At 56.0% G+C, this 14,448-nt stretch overlaps 7 protein-coding genes across 7 annotated transcripts; 2 read left to right on the plus strand and 5 right to left on the minus strand.

Annotated features, from left to right (window-relative positions):
- Positions 1-588: 588 nt before the first annotated feature.
- BDV59DRAFT_48070 (uncharacterized protein) lies at positions 589-2,192 on the minus strand. The gene has a single exon (XM_073696476.1). The coding sequence runs from the start codon at positions 2,035-2,037 to the stop codon at positions 709-711; it is 1,329 nt and encodes a 442-aa protein (XP_073552425.1). The 5' UTR covers positions 2,038-2,192; the 3' UTR covers positions 589-708.
- Positions 2,193-3,677: 1,485 nt separating this feature from the next.
- On the minus strand, positions 3,678-5,340 carry BDV59DRAFT_197940 (major facilitator superfamily domain-containing protein; the record flags this gene model as incomplete). The annotated part of the gene is made up of 5 exons (XM_073693045.1): positions 3,678-4,161; positions 4,238-4,360; positions 4,411-4,531; positions 4,588-4,860; positions 4,923-5,340. The coding sequence occupies 5 exons, from the start codon at positions 5,338-5,340 to the stop codon at positions 3,678-3,680; spliced, it is 1,419 nt and encodes a 472-aa protein (XP_073552426.1).
- A 600-nt stretch (positions 5,341-5,940) lies between these two features.
- On the plus strand, positions 5,941-7,807 carry BDV59DRAFT_197941 (fungal specific transcription factor domain-containing protein; the record flags this gene model as incomplete). Its single annotated transcript, XM_073693046.1, has 4 exons — positions 5,941-6,092; positions 6,665-6,747; positions 6,799-7,583; positions 7,775-7,807. 4 exons carry the CDS (start codon positions 5,941-5,943, stop codon positions 7,805-7,807), a joined length of 1,053 nt encoding a protein of 350 aa, XP_073552427.1.
- Positions 7,808-7,844: 37 nt separating this feature from the next.
- BDV59DRAFT_197942 (uncharacterized protein) lies at positions 7,845-9,120 on the minus strand (the record flags this gene model as incomplete). Its single annotated transcript, XM_073693047.1, has 3 exons — positions 7,845-8,416; positions 8,468-8,627; positions 8,683-9,120. 3 exons carry the CDS (start codon positions 9,118-9,120, stop codon positions 7,845-7,847), a joined length of 1,170 nt encoding a protein of 389 aa, XP_073552428.1.
- A 318-nt stretch (positions 9,121-9,438) lies between these two features.
- Positions 9,439-10,357, plus strand: BDV59DRAFT_197943 (phytanoyl-CoA dioxygenase family protein; the record flags this gene model as incomplete). The annotated part of the gene is made up of 3 exons (XM_073693048.1): positions 9,439-9,726; positions 9,781-10,213; positions 10,269-10,357. The coding sequence occupies 3 exons, from the start codon at positions 9,439-9,441 to the stop codon at positions 10,355-10,357; spliced, it is 810 nt and encodes a 269-aa protein (XP_073552429.1).
- Positions 10,358-10,366: 9 nt separating this feature from the next.
- On the minus strand, positions 10,367-11,961 carry BDV59DRAFT_48092 (NUDIX hydrolase). Its single transcript, XM_073696477.1, has 5 exons — positions 11,788-11,961; positions 11,433-11,589; positions 11,350-11,376; positions 10,904-11,278; positions 10,367-10,837 (listed from the first exon to the last, which is right to left on the minus strand). The coding sequence occupies exons 1-5, from the start codon at positions 11,878-11,880 to the stop codon at positions 10,509-10,511; spliced, it is 981 nt and encodes a 326-aa protein (XP_073552430.1). The 5' UTR covers positions 11,881-11,961; the 3' UTR covers positions 10,367-10,508.
- Positions 11,962-12,295: 334 nt separating this feature from the next.
- BDV59DRAFT_168223 (MRS7 family protein) lies at positions 12,296-14,363 on the minus strand. Its single transcript, XM_073688046.1, has 3 exons — positions 14,161-14,363; positions 13,575-14,089; positions 12,296-13,509 (listed from the first exon to the last, which is right to left on the minus strand). The coding sequence occupies exons 1-3, from the start codon at positions 14,228-14,230 to the stop codon at positions 12,439-12,441; spliced, it is 1,656 nt and encodes a 551-aa protein (XP_073552431.1). The 5' UTR covers positions 14,231-14,363; the 3' UTR covers positions 12,296-12,438.
- Positions 14,364-14,448: the final 85 nt, after the last annotated feature.

The raw sequence follows: 14,448 nt of genomic DNA on the forward strand, positions 1-14,448 counted from the left end.
AAGCGGGGAAATCGATCTCATCTACACCACACACACATCTTGGCAGACGACAACGGCGGATTCCATCTTGACTGCATCGCCGCCCTCATGTAATTTCCCGAGTCATCGGATGTTGTCTCAGCTGCAGGTCCGGCGAGGCGCATATCCCTACGTCCTATACAATCCTCCTGTATGCTCGCGCCCAGCATGTCTCTACCCGCACCTGTGCGCCCCCGAACGCTGCTCCTGCATGAACCCAAGGCCACTGTGCTTTTCTCCTATCGGTGTGACCCTCCTCATGGTCTTGTCGCTTTTCCGGGCCCATGCAGCGTCCTTCAGCAAGGGATAAAGACGCCCTTACGTCGGTCTGAAACAAAATAGAACCCTCTCATTCAACTCCGGTCTCGCCGAAAACCACGGGAGCGTGATGGAAAAGGTAATGCTAATAATACTAAGATATACTAGTCCTGCAGAGACATTACGCACATGATCGGTCAACAGTCTTGGTTGCAAAAGTCATCCAGCCCCACAACGCCCAGCGTAGCCATGGGAATTTAGAAACGACAAAGAAGATTAGTTTATCAAGTAAGATGAAAAGAGAGTAGAGAACGGTAGCTCCGAGATGGTGGCGATGTAAGCATAGTATAGCCGCTAAGCAGACAGGAACGATAACACGGGATATCAATAGACGGGAACAAAGAAAGTCGCGCAGAAGAACATTTTAGATCATCACACCCATGGATCGACCCGTCCATAGGTCGTGTATGGGTTCACCGGTCCGATCAATCGGATCTGCGCCTTCAGGCGTTTTCGTCGCCGGTCGACTCGAGCGCGAATCATCCGCTGTCGCGCTTCCCCGATGGCCAGGAGGACATTGCTGGTCCCATGGTGCAAGGCCCTCACGCATTCCCGCGTGTTCTTCTGTAATCTCACCCGCGCCGGCCGGGTGGCCGGCGTGGATCTGGGGTGCTGGACCCCCGTCCGGGAGGACGAGGCTTTATGTTGGTGGTATCGAGGGAACCGGACATGATCCCGTTGTCGGTAACTGACGCGCTTTTCCCGTCCGGGCTTCTCCCAGATGGCGGCCCCGTGCTTCTGGTAGGCGGAGATGGGGACGGCGAGTTGCTTCGGTCGGTTGACGCGAGCCGGACGCGCGAGTTCGCCGACACTGGAGCGGGTGGAAACGGAGAATCGTCTCATCTGGTCGTTCACATCGATCGAATGCAGTTGCGGGCCGACACTGCCGCGGTCCGAGTAGTTGGTGTAGTTACTGGAGGGGGCGCGAGGGGCGGCGAACGGGAATCGATGGGTGTAGTCCGATGGGGCCGTTGCTGGCCGGGGAGGTCGTTTGGGCTTTTCTTTGTCGATAGAGTGCTTGGACAGTCGCCGCTGGACGTAGGACCGGATCGAGGCCCGCATGTCATGAGCCAGACCTCCCCGATGGCTTCCTCGCCTCACAAAGTCAAATGGCGGAAAGTGCAGGAGGGACCCGTCCTTCTTGGGCGGTTTGGATGTGAACTTGTTGGGGGAGCACGCTTGCAGCTCGGATGGGGTGGCCAGCTCCGGGAAGAAGTCCCATTTCTTCTCCCGGAAGTAATGGTTAGGACCGGTGCGATTCCCCGTCCAGAGAGGCGGTCGTTGATACCTGTCTTCGGGAGCTGGCGTGAGAATCACTGGCGATGGGCGTGGTTTCTCCCAAGCGTCCACGGAGGCCGACGCCGCATCGAGGACGGGATGTTCTTCGAGGTCGCTGAGATCGTCCGACCCAGAACGGACAAACACAGGGAAGCTTTCGGCGGAGACGTCGGACGGACGTCGACTGGTGAAGCTCTCATCAATACTGCTGTCATCACTCCAGGCCGTGGACCCTTCCATGGACGGGGTCTCGGGCAGCGGCTTGCATGGTAAGTCAGGGAGAGGCTTATCCAGGTGCGGAACTGGACGAGCCGGAGGAAGAGGGATTCTGGGAGGGATGACCTGCTCCAGACCCTCGAGGGATCGAGACGGCCGGACAGGCGGCGCCTGACGGGGGCGTGTGCACGCAGAGGGAGACAGCATGGGTCGAGTCTGTGATGAGTAGACGGAAGTGCAGTAGGTCGAGTCGAGGCGAGCCGCCGGGATAAAGAGGAGGGGGAGAGAGAGAGAGAGAGGAGAGAAAGAGGGCAGAGTAAAAGAGAAGCGAGACAGTATAACAACAGCAGCGCAAGTGACCAGCCCGCCTTGTGTCACTCGCAGGAAATTTAGTACGTCAGTCCCTCATACCCCAATCAATCAGTACTCACACCATCACAAGACCTTTCTTTGTTAGACCCAGAGCATGTAATCCGAGGGTTAAGAATAGCATCTCCTCCTAGGGTCTCGCTCAGGTCATGGCCAAAGGGAAAAAGAGAATGAGCCTGATGATATACTCCTCCAGGAGTGGAGGCAACGAGCACGACCAAGGCATCGATCTCCCCCTTGATCCTCCCCAGGAACCTCCGAAAAAGAAAAGAATTTCCCAGGCCGATCCATCCAAAGGCTTTTCTCCTGCAGGATCGTCGGGGTCATCATCATGGAATAGCCTCATGGACGACGAAAGGGGCGGAATATCATGCAAGGGGGAACCGCCGGTTGCACTGCACTGCCCAGAGATGCCCATCGCAATCATCCCCATGAGCAAAAAAAGCGCCCTTCATCCGGAACCCAACGAGGGATCGGACACAGGCACTACCACCATCCTCTCCAGACTCTTTCCCTGGTGGGACGCTGGTCGAGTTTCTCGCACCAGCGCTAGGGCCGATCCGATCAGCCACCAGGACGGCTAACTACTCCCCAGTGGGCATGTCGTACAGCTGGCGGCATTAGTTCGTCCAGATGGCCATCCGCGCCAACAAAGAACACACGCACACATACACACACAGCAAACGATGGATGACGGGGCCGGACTCCCCTTTCCTGGCTCTCTCATGCTTCTTCATGGTATGTGCCGAGCCGGCGTGGTCAACCGAACTCACATTCTCCACCTCGCTTATGACATCCACCGTCCGGGCGTGATCTATCACATTTGGCTTTTGCGGTGAACTCCTGATGCGTAGAGCATTCCAACCCAAATCTCGATCCGACGTTCGTCTTCCCCTTCTTTTTACCTTTTTGGCTTCCCTTCCCGTTTTTCGGCTCTTTCATTCTCCACTGGGTGTATCGTCGGAGTACCTCGGGTCGACCACTTGCTGGTCGCCTTTTCAACAGCATCACTAGCTCCCTTCGAGTACCGCTCCGCTGGTACGGAAACAATCCCTTCATCTTCATTATCAGAAGACAATGCTACGCGTACATACATACGACTTGCTCCAGAGTCTCCTGCGTAACCCCGGCTACCCGTCCGTTCATCTCCACGGCCGGGAGTCTATACTGCATGGACGCCCACCAAAACGGGTCCCGACCTGACAGGTCTGCCATGGTTGCAAACTATTATTGAGTCGGTGGAGCCGCCGATAGCGTGAAAGATGCACGATCCATCTTCGACCCCCTGCCACCGCTAACCGCTTCGAGACTACGCCGCCTGGCCATCACCGGTTCCCTCCTCTCTGGGGCCTCTGCAATGAGTGCCATCGGATGGCTGCAGGAATGGGAACAGGAGATCAGCGCCATTAGTCTCTGCAAAACGAGTCCTACTCGATATCGACTAGACCCTCCTCTCCACCACCTGAGTAAAATCCTTGTCATCGCCCGACTCCCACCTTCCCTCCATACTGCTCATCCTTCTCAATTTCCTCCACCGTCCGACCGTTTGTCTCAGGGATTATCGCCGTAATCAGCGCCGTTAAGCCCATGATCCCCGAGAACAGCTCCAGCACGCCGGACAAGCCAATCCGGTCCCTCACCGTGTTAAACGCAAAAGCTGTAATGACGGCGCCCACTTTCCCGGCCGCCGCCGAAACGCCATGCGCCGTGCCACGCACCCGAGTAGGAAAGACCTCGGACGGGATCAGGAACGTGGTACAGTTGGGACCTACGCAAATCACCAACTGACAAAGAGTGAACAGCGCCATGAGCCCGCCCGTGGAGGTCCCGGCCAAGGGGGTGCTGACGCCCGCCCATATGGCATACAACACGCATACTGTGGCCGAAGAATAGAGCTGCTGGCGGACCCGCCCGACCCGGTCCGGCAAAGGGATCCCAACAAAAAAATCCGAGAAGGGAGCCCTGAAATAGAATCGTAAGTAGGTACTCCGTATTTTCCTTCATCTGGGGAGGGGAGTCAGAGGTACGAACTGCCGACTGCACGATGATGTTTCCCACGGCCGTATTCCAAAGGGTCGTCCACGGGCCCTCGCCACTGGCGTAGCCGATCTGCTTGAGAATGACACTCTGGTTTAGGTTGATTCCATAGTAGGCGATGTCACTGTATGTGTGAGTTTCGGGTACATTGTCCGCTCAAGGATGAGCACTCACAAGAGAAACCATGTGGCACACGTGGCGAACAGAACCTTTGCCTGTCGCCATTCGCTGAAATAAACGCGAAAGTCGTGGAGCTGATGTCGAATTCCTCGCTTGCCGTCCTCATCTGAAACATCTGTTTCTCGGTTACTACCCTTCGTTCATTCCAATGCAGGAAGCAGGGGGTCAAACATTGTTTGTACGGCGTGGTCTCAGCCAGGGTCAGACGGGCATACAAAGTCACCGACGCCGGTATCATGCCGATTCCCAACAGTAATCTCCAAACCCATTCTAGAGCACGGAGATCCCGGTAGATAGCGGATTTGGAGGCTCGCAGAAGAACGATAAACACGATGCTGGCCGCGTAATTTCCCACCCCGATACAAGCAAACACCAAAAGCACCTGTATAGCTCGAGAACCCAAGGCGGCTTTTTCGACCGACAATGCAGACGACATGGGATAGTCTGTGATGGATTAGCTTTCATCCCCGGAATGCAATTGCAATGAACCGTGCCAGCGCCAATACCCACTCCGGTCAACACGCGAAAGACAGCAATCCATGCGGTGATGCCCTGAGCTGACATTCCATTCCACGGTAGGAGAATGACTAGGAGCGTGCCACAGAGGGTGATAATCAGTTCTTTGCCGTAAACCGCATGTCGTCCGCACGCATCCCCGAGGACGCCAAACAGAATTTGGCCAACAATCATGCCTAGACCCAGGCCGCCCTTCATGATATAACTCTGGGCCGACGGGACCGACAAGTCGTTGGTCTCAAAATAGAGATAACCCAGCATAGGCACCACTGCGAAGGTTAACATACGATTACCATGTGCAGTCGAATGAGAACTATCCAGGCCAATTGTTAGATTGATATATCCATCAGTGAAGAAGCCAGTGCCCGCAATGGCAAGAAACTTGAGCTTCTGAGCTACTGCAACCATGTTGGGGTATACAACCAGAATGGTACTCTTAATTCCCTCTTGTCAAACGGCGACAAGTATATTTCCAATCCATATCCCATATCCCCAGTGGGATATAGAGCAATTCATACTCCCATTTTTGTAGTTGAAGCCCCATCGGTCTTGACAGCGTCGGGATGAAGTGCAGCACTCTTAGAGAGGTGAAGGAACCGGCGCAAGATATCAGCTCAGAACATTGCATCAATCAGCGCCAGATATTTGACCAAGGTAGGAGCTGAAGCGCGTAGTCTGGAAGGCCCAGTGCAAGTATATCAACCACTCCAGCATGGCGGCCTGTCCACGTGCGGCGACGGCGGCAGCGCGTCGTCGGGACGAACCCCGTAGTCTCCCGCCGCCGCTCCAACATCCGCCATACTCTTACGAGATCCCCGCATCGTGTCCAACTGTCCGCTGGGGCTCTGGGAGTGTCCGAGCTTCCCCAGCCCTAGGGCCTTGTGGCTTCACTGGGCTCGACGTCTTGGCTTCCTTTTCTTACTTTCTCCATGAAAACCAGCCGTGTCGGCATGCCCATGGAGAACCGCTCGCACTATATACACAGACATCCATAGCATTAGACCCGCGATGGATGAGGAACCTCTTATTTCCCCTCCAGAAGTGGTGGCTCTGAGGGAATCCTTCGGGGATCGCAAGCCACCCGAGATCTCGCGGAAAATCACCGCTTGTGTTGCATGTCGCAAGCAGAAGGTCGGCGCGATCCAGGCTTCCCCGGCCACGTACCTTGAGATCTAATTCCACTAGATCAAATGTCATGCAGGATAATCGACCGCCCTGCACAAGATGCAAGAAGAGAGGCTTGTCCTGCACAGTCAACAGAAGCCTGCAGATGCTTTTGGAGGACGACATTACGTAGGTGACCGCTCCACTGTGCGCATACCGAGCAAGGCGAAGCTACATCGCACCATGATGTAGTGTCTAACCAGGAACATACATGGGAGGTGGACCCAAAATGCGAACCAGCCTCCATTCCAGCTTCTTGTATATCGGAAACGCGGAGTCCAAATGCAACTGAATCAACAACGCAGAACCGTCCCACACTGATCTCGCGTGGCATTGTATTGCCGGAGGAAGCCATTCATCTGTTTAAAGTATATCACGAGCGCCTGGACCATCTACTATACAGGATTCTCGGAGACCACCAAAGCTTGGAGACAGTCGCACTAAGCTCGCCCCTTCTAACGGCGGCAATCTGCAACGTGGCTGCTCTCCATTCATCCTCCCTCGGCCATCTGTTCGGGAAATGTTATCGCGAATTTAGCCAGCTAGTAGTAGGAACAACGCTTTCCAGGTCCCACAATCCCGACGACGTACGTGGACTATGCATCGGCGCCTTCTGGCTCCATCAATTATCTTGGTCTCTGGCCGGAACAGGTGGGTAAGATGCAGGACTCCTTCGGTACCACAGTGCTCACGTCGGTCCAGCGGTGCGCATAGCGCTCGAGATCAAGCTGAACCACTCTATCTACAAAGCCCTCGACGGAGACCGTACCGCGTACATGCAAACACGGCTGTACTATGTCGTCTATGTCTGCGATAACCACTGCTCCGTTCTCTACGGGCGACCTCCGATGTCCAGAGACTGCGACAGCATCAAAGCGGCTATGCAGTTTCTGGAAAGCACCAACGCAACAGAAGATGACGTGAGGCTAGTCACTCAAGTCAAGATCTGGTCGATCTCCGCGGCGGTATTCGACACCTTCGGCGTCGATGTCGACACGCCCGTCCCCGCAAACAAAATGACCCATCTCCGCCGGTTTTCCATCTCCTTGGACACCTGGTATGCCGATTGGAGCGATCGATTCGGGCCCAACGAAAGAGTGGGCAACTATCCCGCCAAGGGGGTTGGACTACACTTCCATTTCGCTAAGCTCTATCTTTGTTCCCATGCGTTCCGTGGCGCACACAAATCCGCTCATGCCAAGGGCTTTCCTTCGCCCGAGTTAGAGGAGATTGCCAATACGGCTGTTCTCTGTGCTACGGCTATCCTCGGGGTGATCACCTCGGATACAGAACTCCAGTCTCTGCTCAATGGCCTCCCCTTGTGTTTTGATACAATGATCGCTTTCGCCGTGGTATTCTTGATAAAGGTCGCAACGAAGTACTCCGATATTGTCACCATCGACAAGCAGAAGATTCTCTGGCTGGTTGACCGCACGGTGGCTATGCTGCAGGACACCGCGAGTGGCATGCACCGGCAACATTTGCTGGTCAGTATTAGTAGTGGTATGCGCAAGCTCCGGGGGAAATTCCTTGACGGACAAGCACAATCGTACGAGGGGCCTCTCAGTACATCCCCTGAAGATGAAGGATTATTCAGTGGGGACATCGAGTGGGCTGGAAGCATCTGTGAATTCGACTTGTTTAATTGCCAGTGCCCCTTTCAAACTTGGAGCCTTAGCCGCTGGACCCGGATTTTCACGCTCCAGCGTAGATGTCTGTATCAATACACCAATTAAAGCAAAGTTGTTCTATGTAAAGGCTACATCTAACATTGTCGTTCCGGAGCTGTCATCCGGGTCGAATGCTGTCACCACCGTCGTGGACTTTGCCCCCAGCCCTTGGATTTGGACCAGCTCGGCTGTAAGTGAGTCGCAGGGTAGGGAATCCGTGATCGAAAGAAAAACAATATCTGCCCTGTCGTCATCCAAGAGTTTCACGCCCGTCTGAGTCGCGAATCGCACACGACCGATTGCATCGGGACACGGCGGTTGGATCCCCAACCAGGCGTGAAGACTCTGGCCGTTCATTTGCGAATCTTCAGCAGAGAAATTAAGAAGCCCTTCTGCATTCACAAAGTCGAGGCCCTTATGGCTAGACGACAGCGCTGCAACCCGCACTCCCCGATGTACCAGCTGGTCAAAGACTTGTTGGCTGGATACTTCTCTAGAGAAACACCGCATGGTCCAGGCTCTGGATTCTTTCATTGAATTATTGCTCCCGAGTACATCCTTCAATGACTCCCCCGGGACAGATACGATGAGCATGGGCTTCTCCGGGATTTTATACCGTCGAGAGTCGACGCAAATCCGGGATCTCGCCGCTACAACCGTCAGCGTCTCAACAAAATCTGCAATGTAATGATCGAACATACTCGTCAAGTATTCAACGGCCAATTGTTTGTAAGCCTGCAGCTCAGGGACTTCCACTCCAGGTACTTTCGCCTGGTCATCCCATCGTCGAACCGCCAATTTGGCCTCCAGCCAAGGATCCTTCCTCGCTTCATCGACCTGTTCCGGGGTGAAAACACCACCCTGCAAAGTCAACCACCTACACGGGTCCCTAAGCAACGTAACTCGAAGTACATACCTGATACCTCAAAGTCCGCTTACTCGTCTCACTCAACCCATCATAATACTCCGTCTCCACCGCAGTCAAATACCTCTTCGCCATAACATGAGCCCCAACCAGCTGACCCACTTTCTCCCCAAACCCCAGCTGACGGAGATACCTCTCGCCTAGGACCTCATGGCTCGCTCGTCCGATAAACGCTCCGTCCGGTGCGATCATCTTCGGCATGTCTGCGGTATCGGGGATGAACCGGCCAACGTCGTGGAGCAGCGCCCCCAGGACGACCTCCGGGTCGGTTCCATGTGCTTCGCTCTGATGCGCCAGGTGGGCACATTGGAGCGAATGCTCGAGCTGCGACACTCGCTCTCCCAGGTAATCTGTGTTTCCTTGGGCGAGGATGAAGGCGAAAAGCTGGAGGATGGTTTCGCCCGCGTGGTCGCGGACGGAGGGTAGCATGTTGGTCTGATGTAGTCTGTGATCAGTTTTGCCAAGTCAATACATTGATATGTGCCTGTTATGACACAGGCCATCCGGGCCCAATGTATATGGAAGAGGAAGCCTCCACGCCGGTGCGAAGTCCGACAGTCACATCACGAGAACCGGGATGAAGGCTTGATTTCTCCACAAGCTCGGCCCCTACACCGGGATACTCAAGACCCTTTCTGTCAGGGTCTATACATCTCTGGCTAGCCGACTATATAGATGGAGGGTCGTTCCCAGCCGAGAACCAGACAGAACCACCAAGCCTCGATCATACCATATACAAAAGCCAACATGGTGACCCTCACGCAGTCCCAGCTCAGCTTCTACCGCGACGGCGGCTACCTCCATCTCAAAGCCGCGGAGCATGACCTCGTCTCGCCTGCTGAGCTCCAGCAATGGACTGACGACGTGCGCACCTGGCCCCTCGAAAAGGGCAAATGGATGCCGTATTTCGAGATCACCCCCGAGGGAAAGCGACAGCTCATGCGCACCGAGAAATTCGTCGACTACCACCCTCAATGGAAGGAGTTGATCTGCGGGGATGCTTTGGGGAGCATTCTGGCGCAGCTCGCCGGAGAAGTATACGTCCACTTGCACCGTGCGCACATCTGGCGCATTCTAACAAGAACCCAGGAAACCATCCTCTTCAAAGACAAGATCAACTACAAGCTCCCCGGCGGCAACGGCTTCCACGCCCACATCGACTACAACGCCTACAGCCACATCGCCCAGATCCCGCACCTGACGGCCAACGTCGCCGTCGACGACGCGACGCTCGCCAACGGGTGTCTGGAGGTCGTGCCGGGGTCGCACCGAATGGAGATCGAGTTCTCGCAGGGCGGCCGCATCAGCCCGGAGTGGGAGGCGCGGCAGGACTGGGTGTCGGTGCCGCTGGCGTCGGGCGACATCCTGTTCTTTGGGAGCGTGCTAGCGCATCAGTCGAAGGAGAACGCCACCGACAAGAGCCGGAGCAGTCTGTACGCGACGTTCGCGATGAGGAAGGATGGGGAAGACCTGCGCCAGAAGTACTACGAGCATCGCAGGCGCATCTTCCCGCCTGATCACGGTATGGCTCTGCATCCATTACATTCTGTGCGCTGCACCGCTAACGACGACGGTAGAACGCGAAGAGAACCGCGACTACTCGGCGGGCTTCAAGCAGTACGCGTTCGCCGCCCCATTCACCAAGACGGACGCAGGAAAGGTATAGCTATAGTAAGGGGGGCTGTATTGTTCTCCGTATATAGGTAGCAGCAAATGCCAGCAATAAATGCACAACTCTAAGCAGCAACCACTGTGGGTATCAAAAGCCACGCACTCACACACACATCCCAAAGCCCCCCCCAACAGCCTCCGACCCCCTAACTCAGCTTCGCCGCCTTCAACAAATCCTCGCGGGTCAGTGCATCACCCGTGCGACGGATCGGGCTCAACCGGCCCATCTTCCGCAGCTGCGCGATCAGCCGCTCGTCGCCGAAATGGCTGTTGTGCTCAAACTCGGGCTCCTCGTCGTAGGCCACCCGCGCCACATCCACCAGCATGCGGGCCGTCATGCCAAACACGCGATACCGCGTGATCTCGCCGGACCTCTCCTTCTCCTCGAGCTCACTGACGGCCTCCTTCTGCTGCGGGCTCGAACTGCGCGGTTTGACCACCGCCTGGGGCCGGATCGGCACGAAGAACTGGTGCACTGGAGGGGGTAAGTCTCTCTGTCAAAGTTCCGCTGCGCGCAAGAATGAACAGGCGATGGACTTACTCCGCCAATTCGACTGGTGCCACTCCGTCCACGCCCCCTGGTACCAATCGTCGGGGTGGTCGCTGTCGTCGCGCAGACGGAGGAACCCGCGGAACGGCGCGGTGAACACGGCGGCGACTTCGCGCGCGTCGAGCCGCGGGATCAGGGACACCTCCGGGTCGGCGTTTTGGCCCGTCTGCTCGTCGTAGGAGTGAAGCAGGGCGATGCAGGGGCGCACGACGAGCTCGGTCCGCGCGAGACTCGCCGGGAGCTCGCAGAGGTGCTCGACTCGGAAGGGAGCCGGCAGGCGGTGGTGGACGTCGGGGAGGCCGATCTCCTCGTGCGCCTCGCGCCGGGCCGTCTGAAACGGGGTCTCTTCCAGGGTGTCGGCTCGGCCTGGGGGCGCGTCAGACTTGTCTGACTGCTGGGTGGGTGCGCGCGTGAGTAGCGAGCTGGGTTGGACTTACCTCCTGGTAAGGCAGCCTGGCCGGCGTCTGCAGTGCGGGTTAGTTTTAGTTTGTATCGGGAGAGTGGGATTGGGGATGGATACATGAACTCAGCGTTTTGGCGCGGATGGTGAGGACCACGCGGAGATCTCCATTTGGATCGGCATACAAGAGAACCAAGACGGCTGCGCGTCTGGACAGAGGGACGAGATCATAGCTTGTCGGTGGAGGCTGGAACGCCCGTAGACGTTCAATCGCTCTCTATCGATGGGTGATGTTAGCCAATACGTCATCGAGGCGGACAGGCAGATGAAGGGAATGACGCCCACCAGGGGGGCGAAGTAAAGACAAAGAGAATATAGAGCATGTATAGATGCAAGGTGGACGCTTCATGGGGTTTCATGGATTATGCGGGGTAATAATGGATGTATACTCCGTCAATGCATGCATGGACCATACCTGCGAGGCGGCGTTCAGACGTGGCATTTTCGGGCGTTGCGAGCTGAAGTTACGACTGTTCACGATCAGACGGAGGAGGCCTCGACTCCGCATGGCAGCGAGATCGATGGCGCATTCGCTCTTATTTACCGCCGGTTGGAGATCGATGGAGATGGTTCGGTCGGTGCAGAGACGCAGGCGGACGCGGCGGTTGCCGAGGTTAAGATGCGGACGGTCAGTCATCATCCATGGATACATACCACCACCACCACCACCACCACCACCACCAAGTATACGATTAGAACAGCGTCACCAGGAGTATATCATTGCGTCTTATCTACATTTTTATGTATGCTGCACTGCCTAAACACCACGGAGATCATCATCCAGCCTGACAACAGCACCTCCTCCCGATCGATCATATTCAAAGATCTATGCAGCCGGTACATCGCAGAAAATTATTTGGGATCATGCAATATATAAGGAAAAGGGATATGGGAAAGACAGGCATCACCAGCCTAGGGTGGACAAAAAAAAAAAAGAAAAGAAAAGGACAAGAATAAAGTCTATCATATCAACAGTAACACATGGGAAGAAGAAGAGCGGGAATGGAATCAGGGTCAAAGGGAAAGAACGAGTAGAGAGGTAGCGAGGTGAGGGGACCAAATCACCTCAAGCAGAGGCATTCTTCTGGTCATCCTTTCCGGTGGCAGTCGAATTCTTGGGGTCCTTCTGCTCGGCCTTCTCGCTGTCCCGGATGGCTTCCTCGGCCTCGCCCGACTGGCCGTCATACTTGGCCTCGAACTTGGTGTCGTCCTTGTCGTCAATGTCCTCGGTGTCCTTGGGGGCCGCAACACCCTTCTCCTCGTTCTCGCTGTTCTGCTCGTTCTCCTCCTCGATGAGCTCTTGCTGCTCCTTGATGACCTCAAGGCGCTGCTTGTTGGTGGCGGCGCCCTCGGCGTTGTGCACCTCCAGCTCAATCTCATGGAACAGCTCCTCCGGGATGCTAGAGAGCACAGACTGCAGGGACTCGATCTGAGAGGACATCTCGGCTTCCTTGCCGCCCTGCGCGTAGACATAAGCGTTGCTCAGGACGAGCAGGGTGGACGGGACACCCTGCTTGAGACGAAGGTCGAGCCACATTGAGAGGTCCTCACGCAGGCGGGCGGGAGAGACGCCGTGCGTGCGGATTCCACGGGAGGCACAGGCCATCTGCAGTTCGGGCACCGAGAGCGACGAAACGCCCTCGTAGAAGATCGCGCGATCGTCGCGCTTGATCTGGCGCATACGGTGCCGGATGTTGTACCGGAGCATGGCGTCAGTGCCGAACGAGTTGAGGTTCATGTACTTGCAGATCGCAACCAGCTGGGGACGGGAAAGGTTGTCCAGAGTGAGATCATCCTTGAAGATCTTGCACACTTTGATGACATCCTGGGTCGACGGGGTCTCGCCCGTAGTCCGAATCTTCTTGAAGAACTCCGCAAACTCCTCGTTCTTGACGGTGGCCGCCGTAACAGGCAGACCACTCTCGCGGAGTGTATTCTTCAAGAAGGTGGAAACCTCCTTCCGCGTGGAGCTCAGGTTCAGGGCCTTCTTCTCGCGGGCCTTCTGGCCCTCATAGGTGCTAGGCAGGAGGTTCGGGAACAGCTTAAGGGCAACGGGGAGGAGCAATTCGGCGAAAGGAATGATAATGAACATCGAAAAGGGGACCAGACGCCCGAGATCCTTCACGGTTCTTTGGAGCTGCAAGGAATCCAAAGGTTAGCGCTGCGGACTAGAATCGTCGGGGTCGGATGGGATGGACTCACCTGGCGGTGCTCTCTCCGGCTGAGTTCATAACCCGCAGCCATCTTCAAGGCCAGCCTCGAGCTGATCCGGACCTCTGTAGCGAGCAGTTTCGTCCCATCCCAATAGTGTTGGGCCTCCTTCTTGATCTTCTGGCCGATCGTCAACTTCTTCTGGTCCTTCTTCTCCTCAGCCACCTTTTTGTTTTCCTCCGAAGCCTTCGAAACAGCAACTTCCGACGCAGATTTGCCCTGGGCGTCTGACTTGGAAACTACCGACTGATCCGGCCGACGACTGAGCTGCTGGTCCGTCGATCGCTCTGTGTTGGAGGGGATGGGCTTCTTGGCTTGTTCGGCGTTGAACCCGGGAGGGGGGAGGTCCGAAGGATTCGAGTGGGATGTCGACGGCTCCGTAGCATATCCGCGTTGGTGAGAGACCAAGAGTGCGATGGCCTGTACGTGAGTCGGCAGACCTCTCCCGTTGAACCGGAGGTTTGCGGCGGAGGCAGCGCCCAGTGCGCCGGAAAAGCGAGGTCGGGCTGGTTGCACATTATTAGCCACGTTCATCAGTGCGATGCAGCAAAATGAAAGTTATGCAAGGGTATCTTACCGACTAGGCCAGGACGCAATACAGAATTGCTGCCGCGCACAAGGCTAGCGGATCTCATGGTGACGGACATGGCGGAAGATGAATATAGGAGGGGGCTCGAGACAACGAGCGAACAAAACAGGCGCACACAACAATTCAACAGTGAAAAAGGAGAGACGTCTCAGACAAATGTTGGAAAAAGACAAGACGAGGGAGAATCCGGGGCGTTGTTGATGGGGCTGATGTCGCCCTCCGACGCCTGCGAGAGAACGCACCCGGCTCGGCACGTGACTCGGCACTCGGGGTTTA

This window comes from Aspergillus ambiguus (genome assembly GCF_047715705.1).
Source record: "Aspergillus ambiguus strain CBS 117.58 unplaced genomic scaffold BDV59scaffold_2, whole genome shotgun sequence".
Lineage (NCBI taxonomy): Eukaryota > Fungi > Ascomycota > Eurotiomycetes > Eurotiales > Aspergillaceae > Aspergillus > Aspergillus ambiguus.